Source organism: Rosa chinensis, chromosome 5 (genome assembly GCF_002994745.2).
Source record: "Rosa chinensis cultivar Old Blush chromosome 5, RchiOBHm-V2, whole genome shotgun sequence".
Lineage (NCBI taxonomy): Eukaryota > Viridiplantae > Streptophyta > Magnoliopsida > Rosales > Rosaceae > Rosa > Rosa chinensis.
The window spans coordinates 60321437-60337358 of record NC_037092.1 but is presented as its reverse complement, the minus strand read 5'-3'; the positions used below and the strand labels follow the sequence as shown (position 1 = coordinate 60337358).

Genomic DNA, 15922 nt, shown 5'->3' with positions numbered 1-15922 from the left:
AAGTGCACAAACCGAGACTACGCCCACCTCACACTACTATCCTAAAGAAGGAATTTATTAAGAGCTCAAAGCCACCTAAAAATAAAAAGCAAAAAGCAAGCAAAACAGAAAAAACAAAGTAAATGGGCCTAGGTAAACCCTGGCCCAATAACCATGAGGCCAAGTAGAAGCCTACACGCTGTCAGCCCCCACCGGAAGCAACCTCGCCTTCATCCCTCCACCAGCACCTCCTCCACTCCCTACCCGTGGCAGCCCGTCCCCAACAACTCTCAACCACCCAGAAATCGACGTTAACCACCGCCATCCGCCCAAAGCCTTCCACTAGTCTACCCTACCATGATCAGAGCCGCCCAAACCATCCTCTCTAATGCCGCTGTCTTCATCGTCGATGCACGAGGATAGGAGATACTACGATTTGAGTGTAGATCGCTCAGCTCTACCCTTATTCCACTACCCCAACGCCTTTGCTTATCACCCACTTAGCATTGCTTCCAAACGGCGGTGACAGGGTACGAACTTGACCCCTTATTGCCTTCAACTTGCAGACCTCGCTGCAACCATCACCAACGGACAACCAGTCCTGTCTGGCCGGTTGAACAACGATGTCCCAAGGACACGCAGTCAAACAAGGAATGAAACCTCATTATGAAACCAAACCCTAGAGAGAGAGAGAGAGAGAGAGAGAAAACCAGGTTGCAAGTTCTTTTTTTTTTTACTTAGCAGTCCATCTTTTTTGCATTTTCCTTATTTTTCTTTTCATCAAAACTGAAAATAGTGAAAATACAATAACTTCTCTCTCTTCTCTCTACTCTCTCTCTCATCTTCATTCAATGTTCATCAATAACCCCTTCTAAGTCCCAACCCATGCCATCGCTGGCCACCATCAACCACCCCAGCCAATCGTCACCTTCATCATCAACTACCCTAACCCATCTTCCTGCACCATTTTATCAATTTGGTATCAACTCTTTCTCTATCAAATTTATGGGATTGCAACTTGAGATTTGTTGTTTTGCAATCCATGTTTTAATTTTTCTCTCTCAATGGTATGATATTTGAACCTTCAAATGGTACTTCATGTTCAATCTAGGATTGAATTCAGTTGATGGGTTGAATTTGGGGTCAAATTCAATTAATGGGTTCGATTTAGGGCTAGGTGTTCCATTATATATGAGGAATAAAACTGAAATAAGCAAGGTGAAAGAAAGCGTCGAATGTGAAGGATAAGGGAAGGAGAATAAAGAAAAACAAATGTAGATAATTAGATTTAAGAGAGCCACATGGCATCATCTACTTCAAAGCTTAAGAAGCTTAGGAGATGATCAACTCCCAATTTTATATACACCTCCCAAACTCCTTAATTATTCACATCCCATTGTTACACATCTTTTTTTACTATTCATATTCCAACAATAACCTTACAAAAATTGGTAAAAAGAAAACAATTGGTGGCAAGAGATAGGTGATTGCCAAGTTTGGTCCGACATGGAAGAGACTGATAAATACATTGACACATGACAAAGTGAAACATGTTTGCAAAGAATGACGGTACAAGACGAAATCCAAAAGGCTCGACGTAGTCAGGTTTGCCAGAGAAAGATAAATGGTGGTGTACTTGTGTTTTCCATGAAATTACCACATAAAGGAGTGTCATGGATTAACAATATTGAGATTTAATTAGTTGTGATTATTTATTTGAATTTTGGGGTTTAATGCTTAATGGAAGTATTCATGCATATCATTCAGGATGTCAGGCGTGATTCTATATAAAAGTTATGATAATAATAGTTGTATTGAATTATAGGTTTTGTTTGTTGAAGATTGTTGAACATGCTAATTATTTTTTATGAGTTACAACATTGAAAATATTTGAAGTTTAATTGTGAGTTCATAAATTGCATATTTAGGAACTAACACTTTGGGAGTACTTTTCTGCATTTTTAAAGAATTTTTGGTTCTTTTTTGTTGTTGTAGAGGTAGATTGGCATGGTATTAGCTACGAAGAAGAGGTAAAATGTGTACGGCCCATTAACTATTTGGCCGTAATTGTTATACAACTTGTTGGCTTCTTGCCCATAACCATATTGGCCAACTGAACAATTTTGGTAATCAAATTGGTTGCTGCAACCATTTTGAAGATCATAACCATATTGTGATAGTATTGTGGGCTTTTGTTGATCTCAAGATGCAAGGCAGTTTAAATCAACAAAACTTTGATACGTGTCATAGCTATATCTGCCATCATAACCATATAATTGATCTTGGCCATATTGGCCATTGTAATCATTTATTGAAACAGAGCTATGTAAATTTGGCGCATAATAACTCATTAGTGAAAATACATAATATCAAATGTCTCACTAAATTGTCCAATAACGTTCACTAAACATTGTCTCACTGGGCGTGTCAAAAGATGTTCACTCAAAAATCGCCTTGACTGCGTGTCACTAGGCTGAGGGCTTCTTTGGCTTACATGTGTCCTTCTGGATTGGTGACGTGTACATGGGCATGTCAACTTGTGGCCAGAGGCCAAGCGAGGTTTTGTTCTATTTGTAGATCTTGTGTCTATCGGACTTCTGATCAATTGATTGTGGGTCGAGGAAGGATCGATCTCAGATGCAAGGTTCTCTCTACTGTGGATGCAAGAACTTTAGCACGGATCGACCTTACTAGCCGGAGTCTTTGTGCTGTGTAACTCGGAGAGTGAATGTGAAAGTGCGAGTGATTATTAATAAGTTTATGGGATGCAAATATTCACAAGTCACAGTAAAGACAAAATCAAAGTGCAAGGTGTTACCCTCATGACTTGATTCGATATGGATACGAACAAAGAAAAGCATGAATGCCAGAAAACTCGTTTACTATATCCAAACGTTCTGGTGATGTCTTTTTTTTTTTTATGATTTTCTTAATAAGTGTAGGAATATAAATAACATAAAGTAAACAATATCAAATAAATAACATAAAAGTAGATGTAGGCAAAGTAAAAAATAAGAATGTAAAAGTGCAGGAAAATAACTAGCAGGAAGATAAATAGCAGATTTGTAAACAACGATAATTTGAATTGCAGGAAAAGTAGATGAATACCAGTAAAGAAAAACTATAAGATAAACATGTAAAAACTGCTAATTGTGTTGAAGTGTTGAAATGTATTAAGATAAAATTTGTGTAATCGCGTTGAGCATTTGGTCGAGGACATCTAACAATGATGCCTATGGTCCTTTTTATATTGAAAGATACACTACTGAATAAAGGAAAAGATACAATCTTAGCTGTAATTGTTGAGATCGTATTGATTGCATGAATTCAAAGTTGAGAATCAATGCACGATTACATGCATTTGAATGCAGTAACTACTAACTTTGGTATTAAAACTCATAACCATGCATTTAAGTTGATTGTCTCAAATTTTAATCTCTGCAGCTTTTGAATATCTTGAATCCTTTTAATGCCCACATCTAAGGCCTTTATGAACTTGATTAACACTATTTAATTGCAGTCATTTTTACATTGTGGCCATTCAATAACGGCTGTCCATTATGTCTCAATCATTCATTATGCCGCGACCACTCAACCGCGGTCTCAACGCAATTCATTTATTGAATTCACGTAGCTAGCTATAGTGTGGGCTACGTAAGCAAAAATACTTTATGGGCTCGACTCACCTGTTTGCCATGTGGGCTTTGCCAAATTTAGGTTCAAACAGAGTGCCCCTAGTCCCTTGAGCTTTTGAGTAGATGTCGAGTAGTTAAGGGACTAAAGGTCAATGTTACAGGCTTATTTGGCAAGGTACACTCTATTCACCTCTTGTTGCTGACTTCTCTCAATGTCTGGCACATTTTCAAGCTCATTATTCCATGATCATTTAACCATGATTCAATATATCGTGTTCATTCAACCGTAGTCCTTTCTTATGTTGCGGCCATTTATCCGCGGTTATTCGCTAGCCGCGGTCATTCAACTGCCATCCTAGGAAAAAAAATAGGGTTGGGCATATAAAACCGAAGTATCGAACCCGACCGGTGCCAATACCAAAAATAGCTAAAATGGGCCGGTATTAAAAATATAAAAACAACTATTGGGCCCGACCCGTACCGAACTGAACAAACGGGACGGGACTCAGTTGTCATTTTTCAAGTACTATTTGGGCTAGACCCGTACCGATTATATATATTTATATATAATATGAGACTTCGTGCGCCTCCCACTTTCTTTTCTTTCCTACCTCTCTCTCCCCCTCCGTCTTCACCCCTCTCTAGCTCTCTCTCCCTCACCCTTTATTCCTCCTACTTTCTTTTCTTTATTATCTTCTCTATTCCCATCGATTTTAATTATTGTTTTTAAGGTCTGGGTTTTGTCAATTTGTGCATGTTCTATGAAAGAAATGGTATTTGTAGAGTAAATTTATTTTTTTCTTTTCTTGAGATCTAAGTTTGTAAAAGTTGAGATCTGGGTTTGTAAAAATTGATATTTGAGTTGTATTTCGATTTTGATAGTCTAAGCCTTTCTATATGGGTGGTGATAGTTTTACTTGCTTTGTATTTGTTTAGTTAGCTGTACTTCATGGCTAGAGCCAAAAAGGCAGTCTAGGCAAATGCTCGCTCGAGAGCACGATGATTTTTTTTAACAAAAAAAAAAAAATGCTTAAATTCTGTAATGGGCCCGGGCCTAAACAGAACCCATTCGATTTCTGTACTGTCGGTACCAACTTTGAAAAATCAAAATCTCGTCCTGGCTAGTAACGAAATACATTTTCGGTATCGGCCTCGGTATTAGCACAAAATCGGCCCGTCCCGGCCAATGCCCAGCTAAAAAAAATGTCTTTTGGGCTCGAACGACTTAGATGCAAACAGGTGGGCACTCAAAGAACTAGCTCATTGCGTCATCGTCCAACATCTTGCTGAATAAATGACACAGGCCGGGTTGCGCCAACAAAACTTTTGTTGTTGGTTTTTTTCTTGAATGTGTCCATGTGGACAAAAGGATCTGTCAAATCACTGTACTAGGCGATCTTTGGCCTTTTTGCATATGCTGGCCTAATAGTTTGCAAGATTTTGGTGATGAATGGTCTTATACATATAGCGAAAAGTGGGTTGGTGATTGGCGCTGGGGTGCCCGTCTCTGCTCGGAGTGATCTTTCTTATCACTCCAACACTTTGTCGAGCCTCAAGGTTGGTCCTCCACTGCAAACTGGGTCTGTGGGATCTCATTAGTGTTTAGGGGTTGACCGCCAGTGTTAGCTAGGGTGCTGAATAAAGCACGTACCACAACAGTCGTGGGATTTTTGGGTTGGGTGTTGGTGGGTTGCTCCAACTGGTCTTTAGCGCCTTCCTTGTTACCATTCGTCATAGTAGTTTATGAGTGAGTGACCTTTAGCTCAAGGTTCCCACAGACGACCCAATGTTAATGCTCAAGATCTGACAGTTGTCAGGCCTTGCTAACGCATGCCCAAGTCTGGAATGATAGTAGAGGATGAGTAGCCTTCGCGTCACCTGTCAAGTAAAATACACTGGTGTCAGGAGCGAGACTGCGGTTGGTGGTTTTCTCTACTCTAATGCCTAAGTCAGTCAATGTATTTGTGTTGACAGCATAACGTTAGACAAGTAATAAATGCGTAATGAATAAAGAGAGATAAATAGGTCTTTTACTGGTGAAGAGGAAAGTGCACTCTATTTGGTTTCCGATGTGGGACTGATGGGGATCAATTTTGTGTTTTATGATGCTTCAGCAAGGTCACCTTGACGTGGTGCGTCAGATGTGATCTTGGCCTGAGCCTAAGCTCAAGCGATAGTCTTCCTAGTGGTGTTCCTGGAGGTCACACTTATGGCAGCGCTAACGCCTGTGGCAGCAATCTGGGGCTGACCCCTCCCACGCTTGTATGATTATTTGATTTAATAAATGTTCAGCAAGGGACGGGCGGTGGGTTCCCAGTTGTAGTGATCCCCTTCAGAGTTGTGTGGGTGCTAGTCGCCACTTTCAGACTGCTACAGAGGAGCTAATACCGCTTAATCCTTTCTAGTTCAATTTTTTTTTTTTTAAATGTCGGACGCCTTTTCTGAAATAAGAAATTTGTGGTATCCAAGTATTTAGAAATATGAAATTTGTGGTATCCATAGATTAACATTTGTGGTATACATAGGATGCCTTTTCAACATTATTTTCATCAGGTTTGTTCTTATAAGTCTTTTTATGCATGTTATACATGGGGAGATACGTTTTGTTCCCTTTGTTTGAACATTCTTGTTTTACCATGACTGCTCTTATGACTTCGTTGCAAATTTAGTCATATGACTTGTCTCTAGAGTTGTTATGTAAACATTTGTTCTTTGCAAGACTATTAAAATGCTTGCTTTGAATTCCATCATGATTTTGGGTTGTCTTATAGGAAGCTGGGTAGAGAAAGTTTTACTCGTTCTTAGAAGATATCCATCTGAACTACATGGAGCTGCTCATAAATTTCTAGTAGGATGAAGTGCGTAATGCGCTTGCAAGTTATGTGGTGAAGAACATGCTTAAGCTGTAAAGTCTGTTGATGCTCATGGCCTGGAAGATCTGAAGTGCAATAGGCTAGAAAATTTATTTATAGCATTGGCCTGACAATTTAAGTATATTTTTGAATGTATTTTGCTATGGGAGTTTCTTAGATGTACTCCTTCTTTTGCAGATACAATATTAGCATTGTCAAATCCATTTAGGTACATTTCTGTGGGATTGTAAAAATATTATATATATATATATATATATATAATGATAAATTGTTATTTATTTGGTGATTTTTTATTCTATTTCTAGTATTAAATATGAATCATTCTATTATAACAACAATAACCAGAAAATACGTTGTTTGAGGATGTTTATTTGGGAAAACATAAACGTTTTCTAAAATTTACACAACGGTTATTACTCATATCATTTTTGGATATTAACTAAGACAACATGAATAAGTGACAACCATTGTCCAAAGCGTTGCACTATAATGGTAAGAGTTTGGTGTGTCGCATAAAAGCACACATACTTTTAATTTTCTGTCATATGTATACAATAGTCACAACCGCTATAAAAGTGAAACTGACTTCTGAATTCCAAACATATAATGGATACTCATATTTGTTGTTTGTGAATAAAAGTCACACAACAACAAATTGTTGTCGACATGCTTGCTTATCTCATCATACGACAGTTTTGTGCTGCCGACATTCATCAGACGACACCTCGATAAACCATATTCAGCCTCAACATCAGACAACAATTTTTATCCATAGTGTGTTTCATTTTCTGTAGTAGTTTAAAGATAGTATAAAATGTTGTAGGAGGCAAAAAGACAACCATCATAATTTAAGAGAGCATCGGTAAATTTTTTGTGAGCATCATGTATTCAGGGATATAGATCACTCCATTTTACTCATTATTCTCTTTGTTTTGTAATGATTCGATGTGATGGCAGAAATTGTTGCTTTCTAGGTTAAGAGAGCAGCAATCAAGTCAAGAAAGGTTAAGAAGTCATATGTTGTAGCCCAAACATCACAAACTGTTCAATCAAAGTCCAAAATGGTTCAGTAATTGTCCCAAACAGCCTCTGCATCTTCCTCACAGTCATTACTTTGCTGTTCAGCTTCAATACTTAGGTTTCATGGTATAATTAATGACTATTGTAGACAGTGGCGAAGGCAGAAACTTAGGGTTACTGGGGCACAAAAATAAAATAATAATATCATAAAATAAAATTCTTAGAAAATAAAAAGAAATTTGTGATTGAGTTGAGAGTCGATACATATTGCAACTATGTTTTTCTTTTTAAAGAGTTTTCCAAATCACCAAAAAGTAACAATGAGTGGCAGAGCTAGAACTTCATTCTAGGTTAGGACCTCTAGAAATTGAAAAGAAAAAATTTGGAACTCAAATTTTATATCAAAATTTTAATGAAATCTGATAAAAAAAAATTGATAGAAATATTATAATCTAGAAATAAGATTAATTTAAGATAAAAATATTATTAAAATTATGTCAAGTTTATAATAGCAAGCAACATGAAAAAATAGTAATACGAATAATAATTAGTTCTGCAAGTTAGAATTAAACCTTGGAAAAGATTTGTAAAAAAAAAAAAAATACTAAAGTTAGCAAGAATCAACTCTAGACTTGCAATGTAGGAGAAAAGTGTCAGGCCACTATGCTATGCTAGCCATTTGTGATGCTTAGCAACTGTAATTACTTATATCGTGAAAAGTTCACTGGGTCACGAGACCCAATGTGCTCCTATGTGGCTCCGCTATATATATAGGATTTTTCTTAGGTGCGGACATCCGTACCTAAATTTAGGTACGGATTTTCTGTTTTCACCCACTTTCCGATCACATATTTTTATCTTAACAGTTCAGTTTTTAGGTCCTAATGTATAGATCATCTCCACAAAATTTCAGCCAATTTGGTGATCGTTAAGGCATCCAAAACTGCAATTTACACAAACGAACCGAATCTGTCGAATCTGTTCGTGTATATTGTTGTAATTTGCAGTTTTGGATGCCTTAACGATCACCAAATTGGCTGAAATTTTGCAGAGGTGATCCATACATTAGGATCTAAAAACTGAACGGTTAAGATGTGAAAATGTGATCGGAAAGTGGGGGAAAACGGAAAAATCGGTACCATCCGCACGGTACGGACATCGGCACCGTAGCCGGACTGTATATATATATATATATATATATATATATATATATATATATATATTGATGAGTGAAATGAGTTATAGTGAAATTATTTTTATAGTTTCCAGAATGAATGAGAACATCAATGAATCACATGAGAAAACTTATATGTTGTCTTACAATAAAAATAAAGTAAGAGATATATAAGTTTTGTTGACTCAAAACTAAAATAACCAAAAATTGTAGTCCTAGTAATGTAGTATCAAGAGTGATAACCAAAATTCTATGGTTATAAATATATTCAAACTACATATAACTGTATCTTAAATGTAAGTACAACAATAACAAATAACTGCCTTGTGTTAGTAGTTTACCCGACAGTTAACTGTCATTGGAATACAACACAAATAACAATGAACTGTTATTGAGAGTCAATACAGTCAACAGATAAGCTTTGATATCTTACATTAAAACCATTGAATTAACCACTATACTTTCTTTGAAATATACATTAAACCTTATAATTTACATAATACTATTGATGTTCTTCAATCTATCTTTTGAATTCAATAAAACCCACAGTACGATTAACACATGTATTGGTGTAGTCAGACAATAGATGACCTGAAAAACTTATATCGTCATAAAAATTAGACGACATATATCTTTTATCATCTGATAACTCCAAGAAATGACACTGTAGTAGACGACAATTTTCAGTTCATTTATAAGACAAAACTCCTCTGTTGTCTGATTACATTTTTGGCATAGTTAGGAGGCACCGGTTAAAGGCTAACTACGACCCTTACTTACCACAATCCTCTAAATGATTAAGTACATGGTTCTACCAACTAGAAGAAGAGACACAAAGAGAAAGTTTTAAAAATAACTTCTCTGAAAGAGGAGGGGAAATCATCGCGGGGGACCAAGACATGAAATAATCACGTACAAGAATATAGGTGCTGGTGGAAACCATATGGTGAGCTAGCTCCATATTTGTTTCTTAAGACTGAGGCTTGTGCAACTGTCATTGTACTTTAACTATCAGCATAAGGGCAATAGCAACATGTGCATCGCTCAATGCGCGCTCCAAGTGTGTCATCTTGAATATTCCTGTATGTAGGTCATTCATGTGCATGCTTTAATCCTGATAGAAGCTTTTTTGAACTCATTTGCATTCCTTCTCTAATTTCTTGGTTGGATTTGCGGTGCCTTTGTATATATAACAAGATGGTAATTAAGTTCAATGGTGATAGAAATAAAGGGTCCTTGAGAGCGGAACCATTTTTAGGAAAATCATTCTCCATCACGCCACCAACACCGACAGAATAATTTTCCCAATCAGCCCATTTGAGAGCGGAATGCCAATTTTGGGTGAAGCTCAGTTATGAAATTACAAAATCTACCACTCCCTCCACTCTCTTTGCTTAGGTTGTCGTATCAGCGCTCTAGGCTGTCGTTGTCCAAACCCGGCAGGCTGCGAAACGGTTGGGCCGGAATCCGGGTCAGGTGAGGGTGGTAGTAGTGTTGATGACCAAACCCATTTATCTCATCTGGCATAGATTCAGGTGGTTTTGTTTCTGGTGAAGCCAAATTCGTCGCCGTCGATGGGGTCGATGCTCAATGTGCTGACCAAGTTGGACAATTGGTTCCTCAATGCGCTTAACGGCTTAGGCGGTGCTCAACCACGGCTTCTTAGACTCTGCCTCCGTCAATTGATTGCTCAAACAATTCGAATTTGAGAGGAGGAGATGCGGAGTCTTCTGCAGCGACCAAATTACAGTTGGCATTCATTAGTTTGGTTGTTCTGTGCACATAACTCTAGCTACATGGAGATGACAGGTCTTCATGGTCAGGTATGCATGTTACTGCTACTTGTTTCATTTCATTCGTGAGTTCATTTTCTGCAATTAGCTTGGTTTTTTTTTTTTTTAGAAGATGATTGAAGTTAGAGACAGCTGACCCAGTTGCCAGAAGCTATGGTTTTTTATGAATTCATGGTGATTTTGTTCTTTATTGTCTGAAAGTTTCATGCTTTATTGTTGTTGAATTGTTCTAAGAAATGGGTTTTGAATACTAGCTCAAACCACCATGGAAATGATTATCATCATAGCTTTCAAAGCAGGTACTTGATTTTTCCCTAGTTAGGATTTTTCTATGTATATGTTTGTGTTGGTTTCTGATATTAAGGGAACTTGAAAATCACCGAGTATCGATTCGCTGAGTCCTGTTACCTTTTAAGTCAAGAATAGGTCAGGGGGTAGATCAGAATTGCCGGTTTATGACCCTCCGATGCCTGTTCATAAAGTCACTGTACGGAAATGTATAGTTTTGGAATTACCTGATTTGCAAGTATGTGAGTCTATGTATAGCAAATGTTGGGGGTAGCACCCCACTTATTTCCGATGTGGAAAAAGGGTGGCCTTCCCATAGCTGGGAGAGTGAGGACTGCACCCAGGTTGAGCCAACCATCGAGGGTAGTTTTAGTCAACCTGGCTAGCGGCCTAGCGATGATTGAGCCTGTCCTGTTGGGTCGAGTCTGAGGTGGTTCTTGCCATATACATATGGTATAAACAGTATATGTATATAGTTATATACATGTGTGTGTACGTATGTACTATATAGACAATATATGTGTGGTCATGATCTAGACTTCTTTGTGTCTACTTGTACACGTTATGGTGATTGCAAATTCAAGAGTAGCTGAGGCAAGATCAAGTGACTGCTCTGGTTTTACAATTCCAATTCCAATTCAGTATTGTTGGAATGTTAGTTGTTCAGTATTGGATTTGTTGAAATGGTTGTTTTCGATATTGGATGGATTATGGTTTTTGAGCTGCAATTTGTGTAACATTGCTATGAGTTTATGGACAAAGTCTGATAAGTGAATCGCAAGCTCTTTTTTAAAAAATTTATTTCTAGAGGTTGTCAATATTCAGTGAGATCTCCGGCGACCTTCGGCAAAGTCTGGCAAGGTTTTTGACAACCTCTGGTGACATCTCTCTCTCTATGTGACAAAAAAGAAGAGGGCAGAATAGTCAAAAAATAAACAAAAAACAAAAAAGAGCTTTGTTGGGGTTATAGGGAACAAAACCTAGCTTCATTCTGATTATGGGGAAATTTAGAAGATTAGTGGCTTGTTGGGGAATAGTTTTTCTGAAATTAGACTAAACTCCAAAAATAAAATATAAAAGTTGAGTACTGAAATGTATTTAGAGCAATTGCTAATCCGATTAGAAATTAAAAATGCACATGACTTGTTCAAAAATAAAATAAAAATGCACATGACATGTATTTTAAGTAAAGCAAAAAACCCTTTGGAAGTCGATATTCTAAATCGACCCAACAATAAAAACGATTACGTTGTTCTTGCTAGCTGACTGACAATAGCATCAATTGTCGTTTGTACGTTTTCCTAAACGTTTACTTCTTCTTTTTTAAATCACGCTTGTAGGAAAAGACCAAATTAAACCTAGTACGTTTGATTATCTCACCCCTAAACCCAAATTTTTGTTTAATCAAATAGATAACATGACAAAATGTTGCCATCAACAAACCAAAAGAAATTAATTGTTGGAATATATTATATAAAGTACTTGCTGGGGATGAAAAATGCAAAGACTAATTGTATGTCTCCACTAATATTAAAAACCAGAGCTAACAGGCATAATATGTAACAAAACCCATGCATCTACCTTGTGTGGATTGTTTATGTCCTAAAACCATATCTAAAACCTGCCCATATAATGCCTCCTCATCATGCTTAATTAACCATTTGAATATTGATCAAGCGCGCAATCTGTCTTTTAATATACCGAACCTTTATCTTCCTGGTGGCGGCGCATTTTGGAAGTTGCTTAAATAAGTTCCCTACATACGTCACCAAGTTTGCTACATATGGGAAATATAATCATAGATTCATTTGATCCCATATCGTATGTAAAGTTCAAATAGAACAAACTTCTCTCTCTCTCTCTCTCTCTCTCTCTCTCTCTCTCTCTCTCTCTCTCTCTCTATATATATATATATATATATATATATATATAAGAGCTTCACAATTTGCCTAGCATTTTACTTAAGAATCACATTGGAGCAAAAATTTCATCTTGACCAAGATATTTTAACCCTAATCCCGATCTCCTAGCAGCAGCTTTTAAATGCCTATTTCAAGCATTACGTACATACACCTCTTCTCTCCTTTGTAACGATCTCAATTGAGATTGAAGTGAAACCGACAGCTCTAGTTAAAATTAATGGGAGAAAAACAAGATTATTGCAGTCATGACAGTTATCGACATTAAGTGATCTCAGGTATTATCACTCTACCACTACTAGTTAGAGAAAATTAGTTAGCCTAGCTACTAGATGCTCACTCTCGATCGGATGAATGACTGGAAATTATTCTATGCACCGACGGTGTAAGTGACCCAACCCTTATAAAATAATCTCGGCCCTTGATATTTATTATCAACTTTATTTTTAATAAACAAAAAGTGTATTTAATGCAATCTAACCATTCATTTATGTTGGTGCAAGTGCACGGCAGTGCTCTGAATAATCTCTCTTCCAAAACTCCGGTCATTATCGGGTATACATCTACTCGTGACTAAGTGAGTTACAACCGTTGATGGCGTGTACAATCGTATATTTGGCCTTTGCACTGACTTCCACCTATACCGACGGTTCAGAGAGATTAATAATCCTGCATTTGTTTTCAGTACCTACAATATATACCTTAAGTTATCTGGTAAGACTCTTCAACCAAACAGTGCCTTTGCCATGACTGCGAAATGGTCATAAAGATCAAAACAGAAAAATGGAAAACGAAGAACAAAGTTCCACTAGAATTCATTAACCTGGCGCAGGGCTCATCCAATTAATTAGCCAGTGGTTACATATATATTCAAACATTGGTGAGTGAGACTATATGATGAATGGTCGTTGCTCTCCCTTTTGAAAATTTCAACGTGCCACGCGCAAAGATAACTATGACTCAACAAACCATACTACGTACCCTAAAATTTCAATATTTCTTTAACACATGCGATAGGATGCAGTAGCCCTAGTAGGCAATTCATGTAAGTAAACGGATTAATTAATGCATATCTAGCTTGTCCCAACGTGAAGAAAGTGAGGTATGTGAGGGAGGTGATATATGGGGATGAGTTTAAGCTTCGATTAAGTTGACTTTGTCTATCTCAGCTCGAGAGAAATTGCTCTGGAGATCGAGCTAGCTGCTAGCATCTTTGTATTTTATATTAAGCATATCCATAGCTATATATATATGTGTGCAGTACTTATGTATGTGTGCAGTACTAGCTGTATTTCAATTTTTCCAAGAAAAAGATCTAAAGCCAATCTAGGGGAAGATCATTTGGATACCAGAGACCAGAGGGAGAGATCAAGGCAGATTGGAGGAGAAGCAACAAGCAAGGGAAGTTCGATTAGTAGTACTCGGGGAAATGAATATTAATCCGGGGGCCACACCGAATTGTTTCCAAGGTATGTACTCCATGACGGGTCAAGATACAGTTTCGTCGTTTTCACTCGAACCAGACTCATCATCATCTGGAACAGTACTACCCCAAGATCAGAATTACTCGACTTCTCTTCTCTACAGCCTCTCCGTCCTCAAAGAGAAAGTGCGTCAAGCCAAATCGCTGGTCGGCGTCCTTATTGCTCCTCCGGATCATCACCAAAGTCAACAACAACAACTTCCAGAGTCAACGACCATGGGCACCGTGGCGAGCATGAACAATGTTATCCAAGAAATCATCGTCACCGCGTCTTCGATGATGTTCACTTGCCAACAGATGGCCCTTGTTGCTCCAGGTAACGACACAAGATCTGAACCAAACTTTAGTATTAGTACTGCTGGTCGTAGTAACATTAGAGACGCTACTTTCTATCCAACAAATGATCAAACACTCGATTGGTTTAGTACTGAGAACTACAACAACTGTCCCACTAGGGATATGATCGGTAGGAGTCATGGACAGGTCGAAACGAAAGAGTTTCCTCAAAGAGTTGAAACCAACAATGCGTTACAGGTACAAAATCTTCCCCCAAAGAACTCGAGCTACGACATAATTGAGTTGGATGCTGCTGATTTGTTGGCCAAGTACACTCATTACTGCCAAGTTTGCGGGAAAGGGTTCAAGCGTGATGCGAACTTGAGAATGCACATGAGGGCTCACGGGGATGAATACAAGACTAGCATTGCCTTGAGCAACCCTTTGAAGAACAACAATAAGCAGAATAGTGCAGTGAACATACATGGATCGAGCGATGCTGAGTGTTCGGTGAAATTACCGAGGAAATATTCATGTCCTCAAGAAGGGTGCAGGTGGAATCAAAAGCACGCCAAATTCCAGCCTCTGAAGTCCATGATCTGCGTGAAAAATCACTACAAGAGGAGCCATTGTCCGAAGATGTATGTATGTAAGAGGTGCAATCGGAAGCAGTTTTCTGTGTTATCTGATCTAAGAACGCATGAAAAGCACTGTGGGGATCTCAGGTGGCAATGCTCTTGCGGAACCACATTTTCTAGGAAAGATAAGCTTATGGGTCATGTTGCTTTGTTCGTTGGACACACACCAGTTATTCTCAGTTCTAATTTGCCTATTAGGCATGGAAAAGCTGTGAACTAAGCAACTGGCCTGATGCAGTGAAATAAGTGGTAATCAAAGAAATGCTTTTGCTTTTGTTTGTTATGTACATTACTTTTTCAGTAAGTTGAATTCCATACTAGAATTAGGTAGTTGGTGTGTTAAGTTTAGCATTAGATACATTGTAATTAAACAGACTGTTTAATTTCCATTGCCTTGATCTTTATTTTCTGTGTTGAAACTTTTGTTTTCTACCATTTTCATATATCAAGGCAGTTCATGTACTGATTAGGCCAATTTATAGCTATATAGGATGGATTAATGTGTTCTATACCTTTTCTAAGTTTTTTATGTGTAAAAGTTTATTTATCATGCTTATAATTTACGTATAAAATTAAATTGCGCATCCATATGAAGAAGCATGCTACTTCATATTATATTTTCTTTTATTTTTTGCATACTGCAAGCTAGGCTTCTATAAATGTTTCCATATATAATCAAGCAAATGATAACGGAATGATCATTCTGCAGCTGCATGTTATAAGTATTGATGTTGAACTCGAACTTAAGTATAAGTTTATCTAAGCATTTGTGAGCAACCCTAAATTTAAGAAACCAATGAACTCATAAGCTGAACCTCAAAAAGCTCTTAGATTTACTAATTAA

At 37.5% G+C, this 15922-nt stretch overlaps 1 protein-coding gene across 1 annotated transcript; it reads left to right on the top strand.

Annotated features, from left to right (window-relative positions):
- The first annotated feature begins 13830 nt into the window (after positions 1-13830).
- On the top strand, positions 13831-15567 carry LOC112166291 (protein SENSITIVE TO PROTON RHIZOTOXICITY 2). The gene has a single exon (XM_024303090.2). The coding sequence runs from the start codon at positions 14111-14113 to the stop codon at positions 15296-15298; it is 1188 nt and encodes a 395-aa protein (XP_024158858.1). The 5' UTR covers positions 13831-14110; the 3' UTR covers positions 15299-15567.
- Positions 15568-15922: the final 355 nt, after the last annotated feature.

Coding starts and splice junctions, on each gene's coding strand:
- LOC112166291 (XM_024303090.2), top strand. CDS start 14,111: ATGAATATTAATCCGGGGGCCACACCGAATTGTTTCCAAGGTATGTAC.